At 33.4% G+C, this 14127-nt stretch overlaps 1 protein-coding gene across 1 annotated transcript in view; it reads left to right on the top strand.

Annotated features, from left to right (window-relative positions):
* Nucleotides 1-3205: 3205 nt before the first annotated feature.
* LOC118751508 (homeobox protein 5-like) overlaps nt 3206-14127 on the top strand; it is a 39386-nt gene continuing 28464 nt past the window's right edge. The window contains exons 1-2 of the mRNA XM_036486338.1: nt 3206-3396; nt 6076-6232. Of these exons, the coding sequence (XP_036342231.1) occupies nt 6187-6232 (46 nt within the window). The 5' untranslated portion in view covers nt 3206-3396; nt 6076-6186. The remainder of the gene's footprint in view (nt 3397-6075; nt 6233-14127) is intronic.

Raw genomic sequence — 14127 nt, 5'->3', positions numbered from 1 at the left:
AAAAAAATACAAAAAAGGTGTTAAAGTACAAGTCTTTCTCTTTGAAATGGCGCTGAGTTTGCTCAAATATCTTGTTGCTTCGCTGAGATATTACAATTTTAAGTTTACGGATTTTCACATGGATTTCACATGCGGATAGTACACATGGCCGCTATGTCATTTACACGATTTTCAAGATATAGAAAAATTGGAAAATCACAAAAACAGAGACTGGTAAATTTATTACAAATTATTTTTGTTTAACAAACGTTATAGGTGCATCAGAACTCATGTTTGTATTTCTTAAATATAGAAAAAAGAGATAAATTACAAACTTATGGCGTTTTATTTTTTATTAAAAAAATTTGCCTTACATTGTAATATTTGCACTAGGTTACTTTTCGTCCTAAAAATGGCTATATTAGTATAACGTATTTTGCCTAGACGGAGGGCAACATTTTCAGAAAATGAAAGGGCTGAAGAAAACATGCCAACATTATTTCGAAAAAAGAAAACGCCATTAATTTATATCGAACAATTAAAATAGCAGAATTGTATTTTTATATCTATATATTCGAAACACTTGTTTTAATGCCCTACTCACTCTCTCACATGCCTGTCTCAGAGCAATAATAAGCAACAATAAAGTATGTTGGCACCATGATACAATTATTCACAGGTATTGTCTTCCCATAGAGTTTTGCTTCACATCGATATTCGTGCTCTTTGATTCTCATTCCTTATTTTCTAAGTGTTGCAAATAAAACTTCGCACTTAAATTTAAGCCATTCATAACAAAAATTGTATAAAGAAAGTCCCCGCTACATCCTTCTTTGGAAAGAACACAGTGACCCAAATATAAAATGGGAGGCGAGATTTTAGCAAGTGTTGACTACTTTTATTTAGTTTATTTAATGTTTATTATCATTTTTTTTATGAAAATATAGGTGATTACTCAAAAAACACCATATACAGTAAAACCCGCTAAGTACCTCACGAAAAATGTCAGTTTTTTGAGGTACTTAGACGGGTTGGGTACGTAAAAGAGCCCGCTTAAGTACCTCGATGCGGGTACTTAAGCGAACATAATTATTGATGTAGTTAATCTTCTTGTTAACTTATATAAATAAGTTCTTGAATAAAGCATGAACTTTTAATGAAAACTAAGATCGTAGCATTATTTAAACACATAAATACATAAAAAAAATTCTTTAAAAAAATCGATAAAGCATCGTTATATAATTTTTACAAGAATTCAGTTCTTTAAAGTCATTAATTATACATATTTATACATACACACAGTGTTGGACATATCTCTCATTTCGGACCAAATTCAAAATGATGTTGTTTGCCACTTATGCTTATTTATTAATTTTTAAGATTTTTCAATAAAAACACAGTTAATTGCCTAATAAATGCCATATAAACCTAAGCGTAAAATTTTTTAGAACACTAAAAAAATCATCAAAATATCAAACTTTTTCTCAGAATTGTTTATAGCCCATTCAGTTTTAGAGTAATAATGTGCAAGTTTCAAGTGGCTAAAAATTACCGTTGATTTTTTAGAATTTTGTTTACTGAACGTGTTGCTGGAGCACTTAAAAGGGGAAAATCATAAGTAAAATGGTAAATGGGGTACGAAAAATTTAGGTACTTAGGCGGGTTGGGTAAATAAGCGGGGAGGTACTTAAGAGAGGGATTTTCTTCAGATTACATTAAAATATTCACGGTGCCCAAAAATGTTGGTTACTTAAGTCAACAAAAAATTGTCAGTAATCAACGGTAAGTGCCAGCTACCATAAATAACTATACTAAGATTTTAAATAAAAAAAAAATGCAGAATTTTCATAATTTTTGCATAAAATATGAAACTTGGATTTAAATGGTGTTTGTAAGTAATCAGCTATACTTTCATAAAAAAATAATAAGCTGAAATGTCGCGTCCCAGTTCATATTTGGGTCACTGTATATTCACATAAAGTATTTTTAAGACCTTTCGGATTAAGTAAAATTCCTTAAATTGTATATACTTAACACAGTCCGACATGAAAATTTTCTCCGAGGTAAGGCTAGCAGTTTCTAATAGATTTTAGATCGCCAAATTTTAAAAAATGGAAGCTTACATATAAGTACATATATTTAAATTTTAATAAAATAGGGAAATAGCGAAATCGGCTACTTTTTTTGCAAAACGGCGAACAAATCGACTGCCGGCTAAATCGAATTTTCTCCGGCTGTTTGCTATCGCAACCGGCTAAATCTAGACGAAAGATGGCTTAAATGGCAACACTGGTTACGATGCTGACGAATTGTTCTCTCCACTGACCATTTAAATAACGTAAAAGAGATAATAGACTACGAAAATCAGTCTTATCAAATTTAAAGCAAATTAACATATCATATGAGTTTGTAAATGGTAAAACCTAAAGTAAAAAATATCTGATTTTAAGATAACTTTCGAAATTTTAGCTTTCAGTCTTGAAAGTTGGATTTGTTTACGCTTACTTCAATACCAGAAATAATACACTCAAATTCTTAAGTTTAGTTTAATTTCGTTCGGTATCGATATTTATAAAGTATGAATGAAATAATTCGTAATTATTCGTTTCTTAAGTATTTACCAAATTTTGCATTTTATTTTTACGAAAGAAATATTAAAGGCCAGTTTTTTTAATAAAGTTGTTATCGTTTTATTACGGAATGCCTACTCATTCCGATTATGCTCAATTGATCTAATGAGGCCATATTACTTATGTAGTATCGTTAATAAAATTACACGTAAAAAGTAATGTTTTGAGAAGCCTTTGACCCGTAGAATTTAGTTTAATAGTATTTTCATATAAATATGTACCCTAGGGTGATCATTGAAATATGAAAATCACGGGGCACTACTTATTTTGTTGTACGTACACGAAAATTTCAAAATTGAAATAGGGTCGCTACCAGGGTTGGAAATTGATTTTTTTTATCGCGAGAACTCGACGTTGATGCTGACCAATTTACATGAATACTTTTCAATAATATGTAAAATTTGTCAGATTTAAAATCAAACATTTTTTTTTTTAATTTATGCGATTTAAAAAGCTTAAAATTTGTCTAACCCAGGTAGCCACTCTTAGGTGATCCATACAAAATTTAAATTTAATAATTTAAGGACCACCCTAATATGCACACATAGCCAAGTCAGTGTTACACTTTTGTGACCAAAAACCATTTCCTCTTTTATTTTAAGGTGAACGTCCATATAAATGCCACTTGCCGGATTGCGGACGCGCTTTCATTCAATTATCAAACTTGCAACAACATTTGCGCAATCATGACGCACAAGTGGAACGCGCCAAAAATCGTCCCTTTCATTGCAATATCTGCGGAAAAGGCTTCGCAACAGAGTCCAGCCTTCGCACACACACTTCGAAGGTCAGTAATGATGTTGACAAAAACAACAAGGCATATCCGAATATTAAAGCATTTAATTGGCTTATTTTTAGTGAATATCCCAAAGCCAATGTTTTCTTTAGTTGAAATTGGTCACTCAAATATTAAGCGCCGAACAAATGCACATATGTAACTTTACCCTGTGGAGAAACGCACTAGTGCCGAACTGGTTTGGTTCTTAAATTCATTTTAACTCAGTTGCGATCACACTCACACAATCTTATATTGCGAACAGGGTTACCACTGAAAAACTGCCTTTCCGACCAAGAACTGGTTCAAAAACCGTGTAAATTAATTAAATTAGTTAGTAGCCTTCGGAGTAAATGACGTGAAAAATCGTAGCATAAAATAAAATTCCGACGTAGGTTTTTTATACATCGCTCATTTGCCATCCATTATTATGTATATATGTACATAAGTACGGTAAAAATAAACCTTACGGTTTGGAAGGTCAAATGTCCGGGTCTAGTAGTCCGGGTCGAGTTGCGGTTAAAAACTATAAGATTCTCCGATTTACAGGAAATATAGCTAACAATAAGTGGTATTATTTTTCATTTCCGTGTATGATAAAAAATAACATATTCTGTAAACACGTACAATTGTTATTAATATGCATTTGAGTCGCTGTTATAGTGCCATTTAAAATATTTTAACAACCTTGTCATTTCCCTGTCAACCTATTGTCGATTCACAACTGAATTTCGAAGAAAAATATCTGACTTATTTAATAAATATATAAACATTTTTGAAGTGAGCTCTTTTATTTGGGTCTTGATTTTATTTGAATTTAAAATACAACTTAACTTTTAACAGATATTGTGTGATGGATTAACACCCCAAATACATTAAACATACAAACATTCTCATTAGCGAAATATGTGGCAAACTATCGCGACTATAGACAGTGCTGCCCTATCGACAAAAAGTGACTTTCGACACAATCAATAGTTGCCCAAAACCCATAGCCAACCATCTACCACCACGCCACCACTACGAGTTAGCTTATAATATACGTAGTAGCGAATACAACTTATGGGAAAGCTAAAAATGCCCGACACTGTTTTAATTTCATATAGGTCCCAGGCTCGAGGACACGTCAGCACAGACCAGCTTTTTTCTAATTTTAGCTTTTAATTAGGTAATCTTATAAAATTCCACAGAATAATTCTCAATCTCATTGAAAATATATTCCCACTTAAAATAAAAAGGCTGAAACAAAACCATAGAGATATCTTCTAAATTTGTCCGTTTTTATTAGGTGGTTTCGGTTCTGTGTTCTTATTTCGATAGCTCCGAACCAGTTCTAAATTCAATAGATGAGATCTGCATAGTTCGTTTTGCATCCCTTATTCTCTCTGCTCTTGGTTTGCATACTTTAGATAGAGATTTCTAATGAGTAATTTTTTATTTTTTTATGACAGATTTTGGATCACAATGAGTAATTTTAAATTTTTTTTGTGACAGATTTTGGATCACATTTTGTGTGACTATTTCGAAGTTAGCGAAATTGCGTATTTATAACTAAACAGAAACGTTTACAAAAAGATCTTTTAGAAAACGATGAATTTTTAATTGTTTTTGCTTCTTGCATCAAAATATAGTGTTTGGCAAAAAATCTTTAAAAAAGGAGCCTAGGTAAAATTTTTGGGGCTGAACACATAACAGACAGCCTAACTACCCCCATTTATGTACATATGTTCAATCGTCTGTCAAACACCCTGTATAATTTTCTTGAAAAAGTGGACTTAGCAACTTTTCACTTTAAGCTAACGATATGCTGTTTTAAACAGCAAAATAAAGCAGTTTTGTAAAAGTACCGCATTTTGCTCTTTTGGGATGGTGGGGATCTGGTTTGGCAATAAAGAACCAGTACTGAATTACAAATTTGATTCACTAGTTTGGTTTTCTCTGCAGGGTAATTACACTTGTGTGTATGTATGTGTGTTCCATACATGTGTACATATGATTAATTAGGGGAGTTCACGATGAGTAGCATTTTAGGTGTAAAATTGGAAAAGCAACAAAACATGTGCTAGATTGCTACGTAGCAACGTTACACCTAAATGCTACTCAAGGTGAGCACCCATATTGGTAACACAGAAAATATCATACATAAAGCAATTGTATGTATGTGCATGTGATAGCATCTCAGAGTTGATTGAGTTTTAGTTGCTTAATTATGAGACCGTTAGTAGGTGAGTTCAGCCTTGCCTGTGTACAATGGATACATGTGGATACGACTCAGGAAATGTATTGAAATTTCTGGAAAAAACTTTAATACGATTTTTGCGATTTCTTAATGTGTTTTGCTGTTGGCGAAAAATCCTCATACTTATTGTACATGCAAGTTTGTACTAACCTATAAAAAAAAAAAACAAAGAGAAAAAATTATAATCAAACGACCCCAGCATATTCAAAAATCAAAATTTTTTTATTTTTGTTCAATTTCATTGCGTCGATGCCGGTTGACATATTCACCACAACTTACACCCTTTCACACTCTCGTTCCACACCACAAACCATCAAAACATTTAAACACAATAAATGAATACCATAAATCGAAATTCTTCTACAAAACTAATACCGGAAACCTTATCAAAACACGAATCGCCAACAAACAAAAACCATTAAAATGAATACCCCAAATGAAAATCAAAACAGGAGCTACAGCTGCATCTTGGTGTCTTGCAGCAGCATGCGGCTTTGATTGGCGGCCCCAACGCTACTTCTTGCCCCGTATGTCACAAACTATTCTTGGGCGCCGATGCTTTGATGGAGCACATGAAGCATGCGCACAAGGAGAAGCCAGCGCCGAGTAGTAAGTATCCTTTACGTAATTGATGTAATTAAAAGACACGACAGAATTTTAAGAATGCAGTATATGTATGTACGAATACAAAATAAATTCAGATCCCACACGCTCTTTATAAGGATATTTATTTATAATTTTACCTTTCAGCAAGAGCTGAGCAATACTTTTTGGTACCTTGCTATAAAATCATCCAAAGTTTAGCTCCATTTTCAATATACATATGTAATTAAGATGAGCTTCAAAATTAAGGTCAAAAAGACCCACTATAGTATTAGTAAGGGTAGGAAAGCAAGAGATATCGTCACTAGACACGAATAAAGGCGCGAGGTCAAAAGTTGACCGCGAAAAAGGCGCATAAAAAAAAACTTCAGCGAGGAAAGACTCTTAACATAGTTGACGGCGAAGAAAGACGCGTTAAAATGTTTGACGGCCAAGAAGGACGCGTAAACTTATTTTCGCGGTCAACTATGTTTGCGGGTGTAATAGTATGTACATTCCGTTAATAGTTTTTGGGGAATAGTGCTGAAGTGACAGTCCTTCGCCAAGTATAAATCTATGATTACGCGTCTTTCTTCGCCGTCAACTAGGTTAGGCGTCTTTCTTCGCCGAAGTTTATCTTAAGCGCCTTTTTTCGTAAAATTTTTGTATGCGTCTTTTTTCGCCGTCGAAACACTAGCGCGCCTTTATTCGTGTCTAGTGACGATATGTATATTGATAGTAGATATACCGATATTCTTTTATCGATATCGCTATATCGACATAGACGATAATTTTTTTTTTCTAAAACACGGCATTTATTTGTTATACCCGAGAGAACTTGTGCACTTTGTTCGCATGGACAAATGTATACGGCTCATTCCATCTCAAATCACCCAGGCCGGGGGAAAGTGAATTTAAGTTTGCGATAAAACGCACAGGGATTGTTCCTTGAACAATTTAAGGAGACACGTATTTTTTCTTCTTGCTCAGAAATGCGAATTTTTCGAATAATGAATTTTTTTCTTTTTGAGTACGAACGCTTCTTTTTTTCCTCTCTCAATAGCAACTTTTGATGAAATCGCTTATAACTGCCGCAAAAAAGCAAGGATTTTAACGTTTTTTTTTTTTTAATTGCAGATATTGATCTACTGAATCGATCTAGTGAACTAAACATCAGTAATTGTTTATTAATAATTAATTATTGTTTATAAAAAAATTTTTTTTTTCAAATTGATTTTTTTCAAATTGCCACAACTTTTTTTCTCTCAAACTTTTTTGTCTATAAGGGAATAGTATAAACTATTTTCAGTACGAGTAACAATATGCCCAAATTCGTCGTTTTCGAGTTATGGTTTTTTTTTTCTGAATATGCACTTATATGATGCTAGCAGATTTCGTGCCAGTTGAGGACGCAAAAATTGTTGCCCATTATGATAAAATTTCCTTGCTGGAAATTTTTTGAGGTTGCCCGATCAGAGCCAAAAGTTTTTCCGAATTGGGCTCTAATTTTGGCCCAATTGGGGCCCAATTAGCGATTTGCCCAATCTACCGAAGATTTCCCCAACCAGTGCTCACAATTTGCTCAAAGTGAACATGCATACGCAATTAAAACATTTTTATCGATAAAATCACACATACACACATCAAAATTCCCTACGAAAAAAAAAATATATTTTTTTTTTCTTGAAAAATTTTCCACATACAAATTTTTTGATTAAAAAAAATAGTTTTTGAAAATATGCCATCTCAAAAATAATTGGAAAAACTCACAATGATAGCTCTGAGTATTACGCAATATTTAAGTATAATGTTATGGGGTGCACTCTACAATAATTTGAGTTATGAATTTTTTTACACCGAAGTTGAGTAAAATGAGTACATTACAATTAAAAAAAAAAAAAATTAATTTTGTTTAGAATTTGTTTGAGTATGCAATTTTGTAGCCCATTAAATTTGAGTATAATAAAGTTCAGTTGTTAAGCTACTGCAAAATTGCGTTGATTTTTAATATTGTTTATGCTCACGGCTTCTTGCACTTTTTATTTATCGATGAAAAGGCCTAAAACCATTTTCAAAGAAAATTTAAAAAAAAATTAACGGCTGTTTTGCAATCTCTTAAAACTTCCACTTTATTATACTAAAATTTAATGGGCTATAAAACTGCATATTCAAAAAAATTCCAAAAAAGTTTAAAAAATTTGTAAATTGGTAATGTACTCATTTTACTCAACTTCGGTGTAAAAAAAAATTCTTTACTCAAATTATTGTAGAGTGCACCCCATAACATTATACTTAAATATTGCGCAATACTCAGAGCTACCATTGTGATTTTTTCCAATTTTTTTTTTGAAATGGCATATTTTCAGAAAGTAATTTTTTTTTTATCAAAAAATTTTTAAGTGGAAAATTTTTCAAGAGAAAAAATTGCGGCAGGTATAAGTGATTTCATCAAAAGTTGCTAATTAAGAGAGGAAAAAAGAAGCGTTCGAACTCAAAAAGGAAAAAATTCATTATTCGAAAAATTCGCATTTCTGACCAAAAAAAAAATACGTTTCTCCTTAAATTGTTCAAGGAACAATCCCTGTGAGTTTTATCGCAAACTTAAACTCACTTTCCCCCGGCCTGGGTGATTTGAGATGGAATGAGCCATACATAAATGATCAGAATGAAAAGAGAAGTCGATTAAGCCATGTCCGTCTGTCCGTCCGTCTGTAGCTTGCCCTTTATCCAAGGTAGGTTGGTATTGAAAATGGGCGAAATCGGTCTGTAACCACGCCCACTTCCCATATAACGCAAAAACTGCGATATTTCAGTAAATATTAGATGCAAATTGTTGAAAATTAGTATGTGGAGTAGAATTGTAGTAAAAAAATAATTATATTATGAAATTTTTGGAATATGGATGTGGCACCGCCCGCTTATGATGAAATGCTGTATCTCAGTAGCCGCTTCACCAATCCCTACCAAACTCGGTACGATGCTCGATGCTAGCTAAGAGATCTGTTGAAAATCTTTGAAATCGGGTAATAAACACGCCCACCTGCCATATAACGGTAATTTACAGAAACACGAAATTGCCGCCGCCCACTTATGACCACAAATGTGTATCTCGCTAACCGAATTATCAATTTCTACCAAACTCGGTGCACTTAATAACCTTGGTTCGAAACGGACTAAAATTACACCCGCTTCCCGTATAATGTTAAATTTCAGAAATACGAAAACTCCGACATTTCTATGAGGACGCTTATTTACTCCAAGTTAATAGTTACAACATTCTCCTAACAATAAATAAGACTGTTATAGACTTTTAGGAATTGCGCGTAGCACCGCCCACTTTATAACTACAAAGGTGTACCTCGGTAACCACTTAATCGATTTGTACCTATCTATGTTCAATTATATCATTAAGTATAACTCTGCATATTATCGGAAACGTTTGAAATCGGGTAAACATCCCTACTTATCATCAGGGCCGTTGAGAGAAAACTCGGGCCCGGGACTAAAAAATCACGGGCCCTTATATATAAATTGAATTAATTTAAAAGTATATGACCCAAATCGCCGAAAACGAAACCGAGGGGAACAATTTTTTCTCAGGCTTCGCGGATTTTTGATTATATCTAGGTCATACATATTCTGAAAATTCACTTAATCCTGAGACACCTTTAAATTAATGAATATTAAAAAGCACAACATGAAACTAAAGGTTAGTTTAAATTTTAATACCACCACTTTTTTGCGATATATTTGCTAATTACGCTTGCTTTGTATTACTTTGAAGTTAATAAAAAAGTACTCGACGAAAAAATCTGCGATTAGCTTTCTATATGAAAATGAAGTCGGCAGTGTTTTTTAATGTAATGTAACAGTCAAAAATATCGAAAAGTGTTTTGGCGCGGAATTCACCAAGCTAAAAAATGGAAAAATCTGGCTTTCTTCTTCACAATAAAATAATACAGCTTCATATACCTATAATTATCCATGTGTTTTCGGTGCAAAACTATTTCTAACGTAAATAAGTCTTTTATACTAATTGAATTTTCAGGTAAAATTATTTTATATTTAGTTAGAGATAGGGCTGATTTGAAAGCAACATGGTAAGCTATTCAACATGGTATTGATCCATAGTTAAGATTTATATTCTTTCTAACTCTACTAGGCACAGAAAATAAAAATTACGTAGAAAAAAAAAGCGTGAATTATACAATTCCAAAAAGGAACGAGGCCGAAAGAAGCAAAATAATATTACATTTACATTGAGCCCAAATGCGTCATTTGGGCGAGAAACCTCAAATGCGAGGCCAAATCACGCATTTCTCCATACAAATTCACATTTCCAGAATGACGCATTTCGACGCATTTACACAAAATCACGAACAAATGCGTTCCAATTGCCGTACTATTTTATTGAACGCACTCAGAAACAAAAGTTCCACAAAAGCTTTGGTTTGTCTTTGAAGTCAAAGCAAATGCGATCAAGCAGTGTAAACACCTTCAAATGACTGATTTCAAATCACGCATTTTGGTCCAATGTAAATGTAATATAAGATGCTAAAAGAAGAAGAAGATTTTCTGATTAAATAGTAAAAATCGATTAGAATTATTTCAAGTATTTCTAGCACTATTATTATCCTTCAAAATGCACTCTCGAATGGTGCTATAAGATTTTTCCTTCAAGAGTTACGGCCACCTGAACTGTCGTGTTGTCGAATCTAACATCGCCAAACCAATCGTATGCTTTCTAACTCATTACGCCATCTTCAACTGGCCATAGTTTCTGAAGGAATATTCATAAAGCACCATTCGAAGGCGCATTTTGAAGAGTAGGAATAGTAATAAATGGCATAGAGCAAACAAAAGTGGCCATTAAAACCATTTTTTGTGTGCCTAACCGCGAAAAACTTCAATATCTTGGCGCAGTTGTAAGCTCCCGCTCGAGTTCTACGCAGAAACGTACTTCCGAAACGACAGCTGCACAAATGCAATTTCTTTTGATCGCAAGTCTACTGAATTCATGCTACTTATTACATAAAACAGACTATAAGCCATTTAAAAACCTAATTATAATCTACACGTATGTATATCGCACAGGTAACGTAACATTATTGACCTTAAAATTAATTTTATCAGTTCAATAAATACGTAGTTCTTGAGTTATATAAGGAGAGCAAACTTTTTTGGTAATACAAAGCAGCTTTAAAAAGTAGTTCCAAAATTTGTAATGTAACAGTCCGCTGTTGAAACTTTTATTTATACTCCTAAACAGGAGATATAATATATTTTATGTATATATTAAATATTGCCACATACTTATGCTTTCAGATGCAAGAAGAAAAACTATCCGAAAGCTGTATTCTAGCGAGTTTCAGAGGTATCTGAAAAGCACTGTTAGCCAAAACGTATTGTAACAGTACGCGTTTTGGGCCATATGTAGGGCTGCCAGACGTCCCGGTTTTCCCGGACATGTCCCGGTTTTAGACGATTTGTCCCGGTGTCCCGGTCCAACCTTAAAATGTCCCGGGTTTCGTTTTAGTGTCCCGGTTTTTGATTTGATTGCACAAATTTGAATAAAAGTTCAAAAAATCACTACACTAAGAGAAAAAACGCGTTGTAATATTCAGAAAAATGTTGTGAATTCACTGAGGGAAATAACGCATAGTAAACATGAATATTTTCTATTTGATTATCGTTTAAAAATGTTCGTATTTAAAAATAATACTTTCATAACACGCACGCGTGGTGTTGATTCAAACACAACATTTAAATGCACATTTACATGTCTGGCTGTAGCTGAGTGCGCGAAGATACTTGCCACAATTTCCAGAGGGTCAGGGTTCAATTCCCATTACAACCAGCATAGAATTTAAATATTTTTTTAACTTAATTATGAAAAAGCAATGGGTAATTGCAAATCACTTCATTTTAATATGGGCGTATTTGAATTGAATATTTCTATACTAAATACTAAAATTTTTATACTTAAATGTATTACGAGTTGGGTTGGTGCTCTTTCATATGCGTATTTTTTTAATTTAGCACGCTTTTTTAATTCTAAACTTCTTTCTCTCAGTGCATCGGTTTAATTTGTGAAATAGTCACTTTCGAGATAGTTGAACTTTGCACAAGCAATAGTTGATGATTAGTATATGTACCTAAATACGTTCAAAATGACGTGCACAGAGTTTTACAATTATATTAAGGTAAAGACAGAAGTTTTAAAACAAGTTCACAGCAACGAAAAATATGACTGATATTTTAATGTTATCTTAAATTTTTTTCTTTCATGAAACCTAGAGTACTTATAAGTACAGTGCCGTAAAAAATTATTGGCTTGGAGGCTCTTTCATCAGATCACAATTTCTAATTAGATCTTTTAGAAAAATGTTGAAAATGTAGCAAGTCTGAAGTTGCCAGCAAATTTCGTTGATTTTTAGCATTTATTTTTTTTTTGCTGACAGTGTCTTCCATATAAAAAGAATTATCGAACATAGTTTGTATGGATGAAACTCTCAGTAAAAACAATACCAAAAATCAACTAAAAATTAATGGGCTGCAAAACTTCATTTTAAAAATTTTTATAAAAAGTCTGATTAGAATGTTATTTATTTTATTTTATGTTTTTTTCATAAAGAATAAAAAAAGGTTCATGCATTGTGAAAAATTCTCTGTGCTTTAGTTGTGATAAGTTGTTTTGTTTTGTTGGCGTACGTTGTAATGATCTCATGATCTCATGTTTTTATGTTTTTGTTTTTGTCTGTCAAAATAAAATTTCACTACATCCTTTCGCTCGTCGAAATGAAAGGGAAGGGAGCGAGAGGCCCTCCCTTAAGTGTCCCGGTTTGGCAACAGAGATATCTGGCAGCCCTAGCCATATGATCATTTGCTCTATTATATATAATACGCGAAGGGATTTTTTGTGCAGCATAAAAGATCTGTACCGTTCGCCCGATTTTCAAAAATGAGATGTCAAATTAAAGCGCTTAGTCTGTGGATGTGCAATACGGTTTAACTTTTTCGAAAAGAGTTGCCACCTGATCAAAAATTGCATTCAAATAATTTAATAATCAATGCCATCAGATCCACACCGATCGTTCGGTTTTCAAAAATGAGGTGTCAAATCAAAGGGCTCTGACTTTAGGTGTGCAATAAGGTTTAACTTTTTCGAAAAGAGTTGCCACCTTTTAAAAAATGAGGTTCAAAATAATACCCGAAGGCATTTTTTGTTCCGCATAAAAGATCTGGACCGTTGGTTCGATTTTCAAAAATGGGGTGTCAAATTAAAGCGCTTGGCCAATAACGAAGGAGCAGTTACATTCAAAAAAATAGAACCAAAAGTTATGGTTCTGAGATTTTGGGCCCCTTAAGAAGCCCGGGCCCAGGGTGATTCAACCCTTTCCCCCCCCCCTCTCGACGGGACTGCTTATCATGCAAAGGTAGTTCAGGAAAAGTTGAACCGACGATATTTGATACCTGCGCCGGGTGTATAAAGTTCGGTTTCGCCCGAACTTATACTTTTTTTTCTTTACTTGTTTTTCATATATATTACTTGTTAATAACAAAATCGAATACTTAAGGCTTATTTTCACTATGTCGTATTAAATGGCATTTGTCGTCAAATAAGTGAAAACATATTGTCAAACGTGACTAAGAAAAGGACTCTTGATTGATTTAGATCAGTGATTCCCAAAGTGATCCCAGGGGGTCCCAGGTGTCCACGAGAGACTTAACGGGGTCTACGTTGGCGCTAAAAAAAAGGCTGGTATCACGTTTCGATAGTAAAGAACCAAATGTTTGCTTGATAGCATTTTTATTTAACTTGTAAGTTTTTTGAGTAGTGTATAGTGCTCTTGACGCACTGCTGCACTTTGTGTCTCCATACGTGGGGAAGCCTTAAAGGCCACCTGTAGACTAAAAAGAAA

Source organism: Rhagoletis pomonella, unplaced genomic scaffold, assembly GCF_013731165.1.
Source record: "Rhagoletis pomonella isolate Grant_MI unplaced genomic scaffold, Rhpom_1.0 Rhpom_scaffold_00750, whole genome shotgun sequence".
NCBI classification, from domain to species: domain Eukaryota; kingdom Metazoa; phylum Arthropoda; class Insecta; order Diptera; family Tephritidae; genus Rhagoletis; species Rhagoletis pomonella.
Note: the sequence above shows the minus strand (reverse complement) of the source record. Positions and strands in the feature narration are given on the sequence as shown.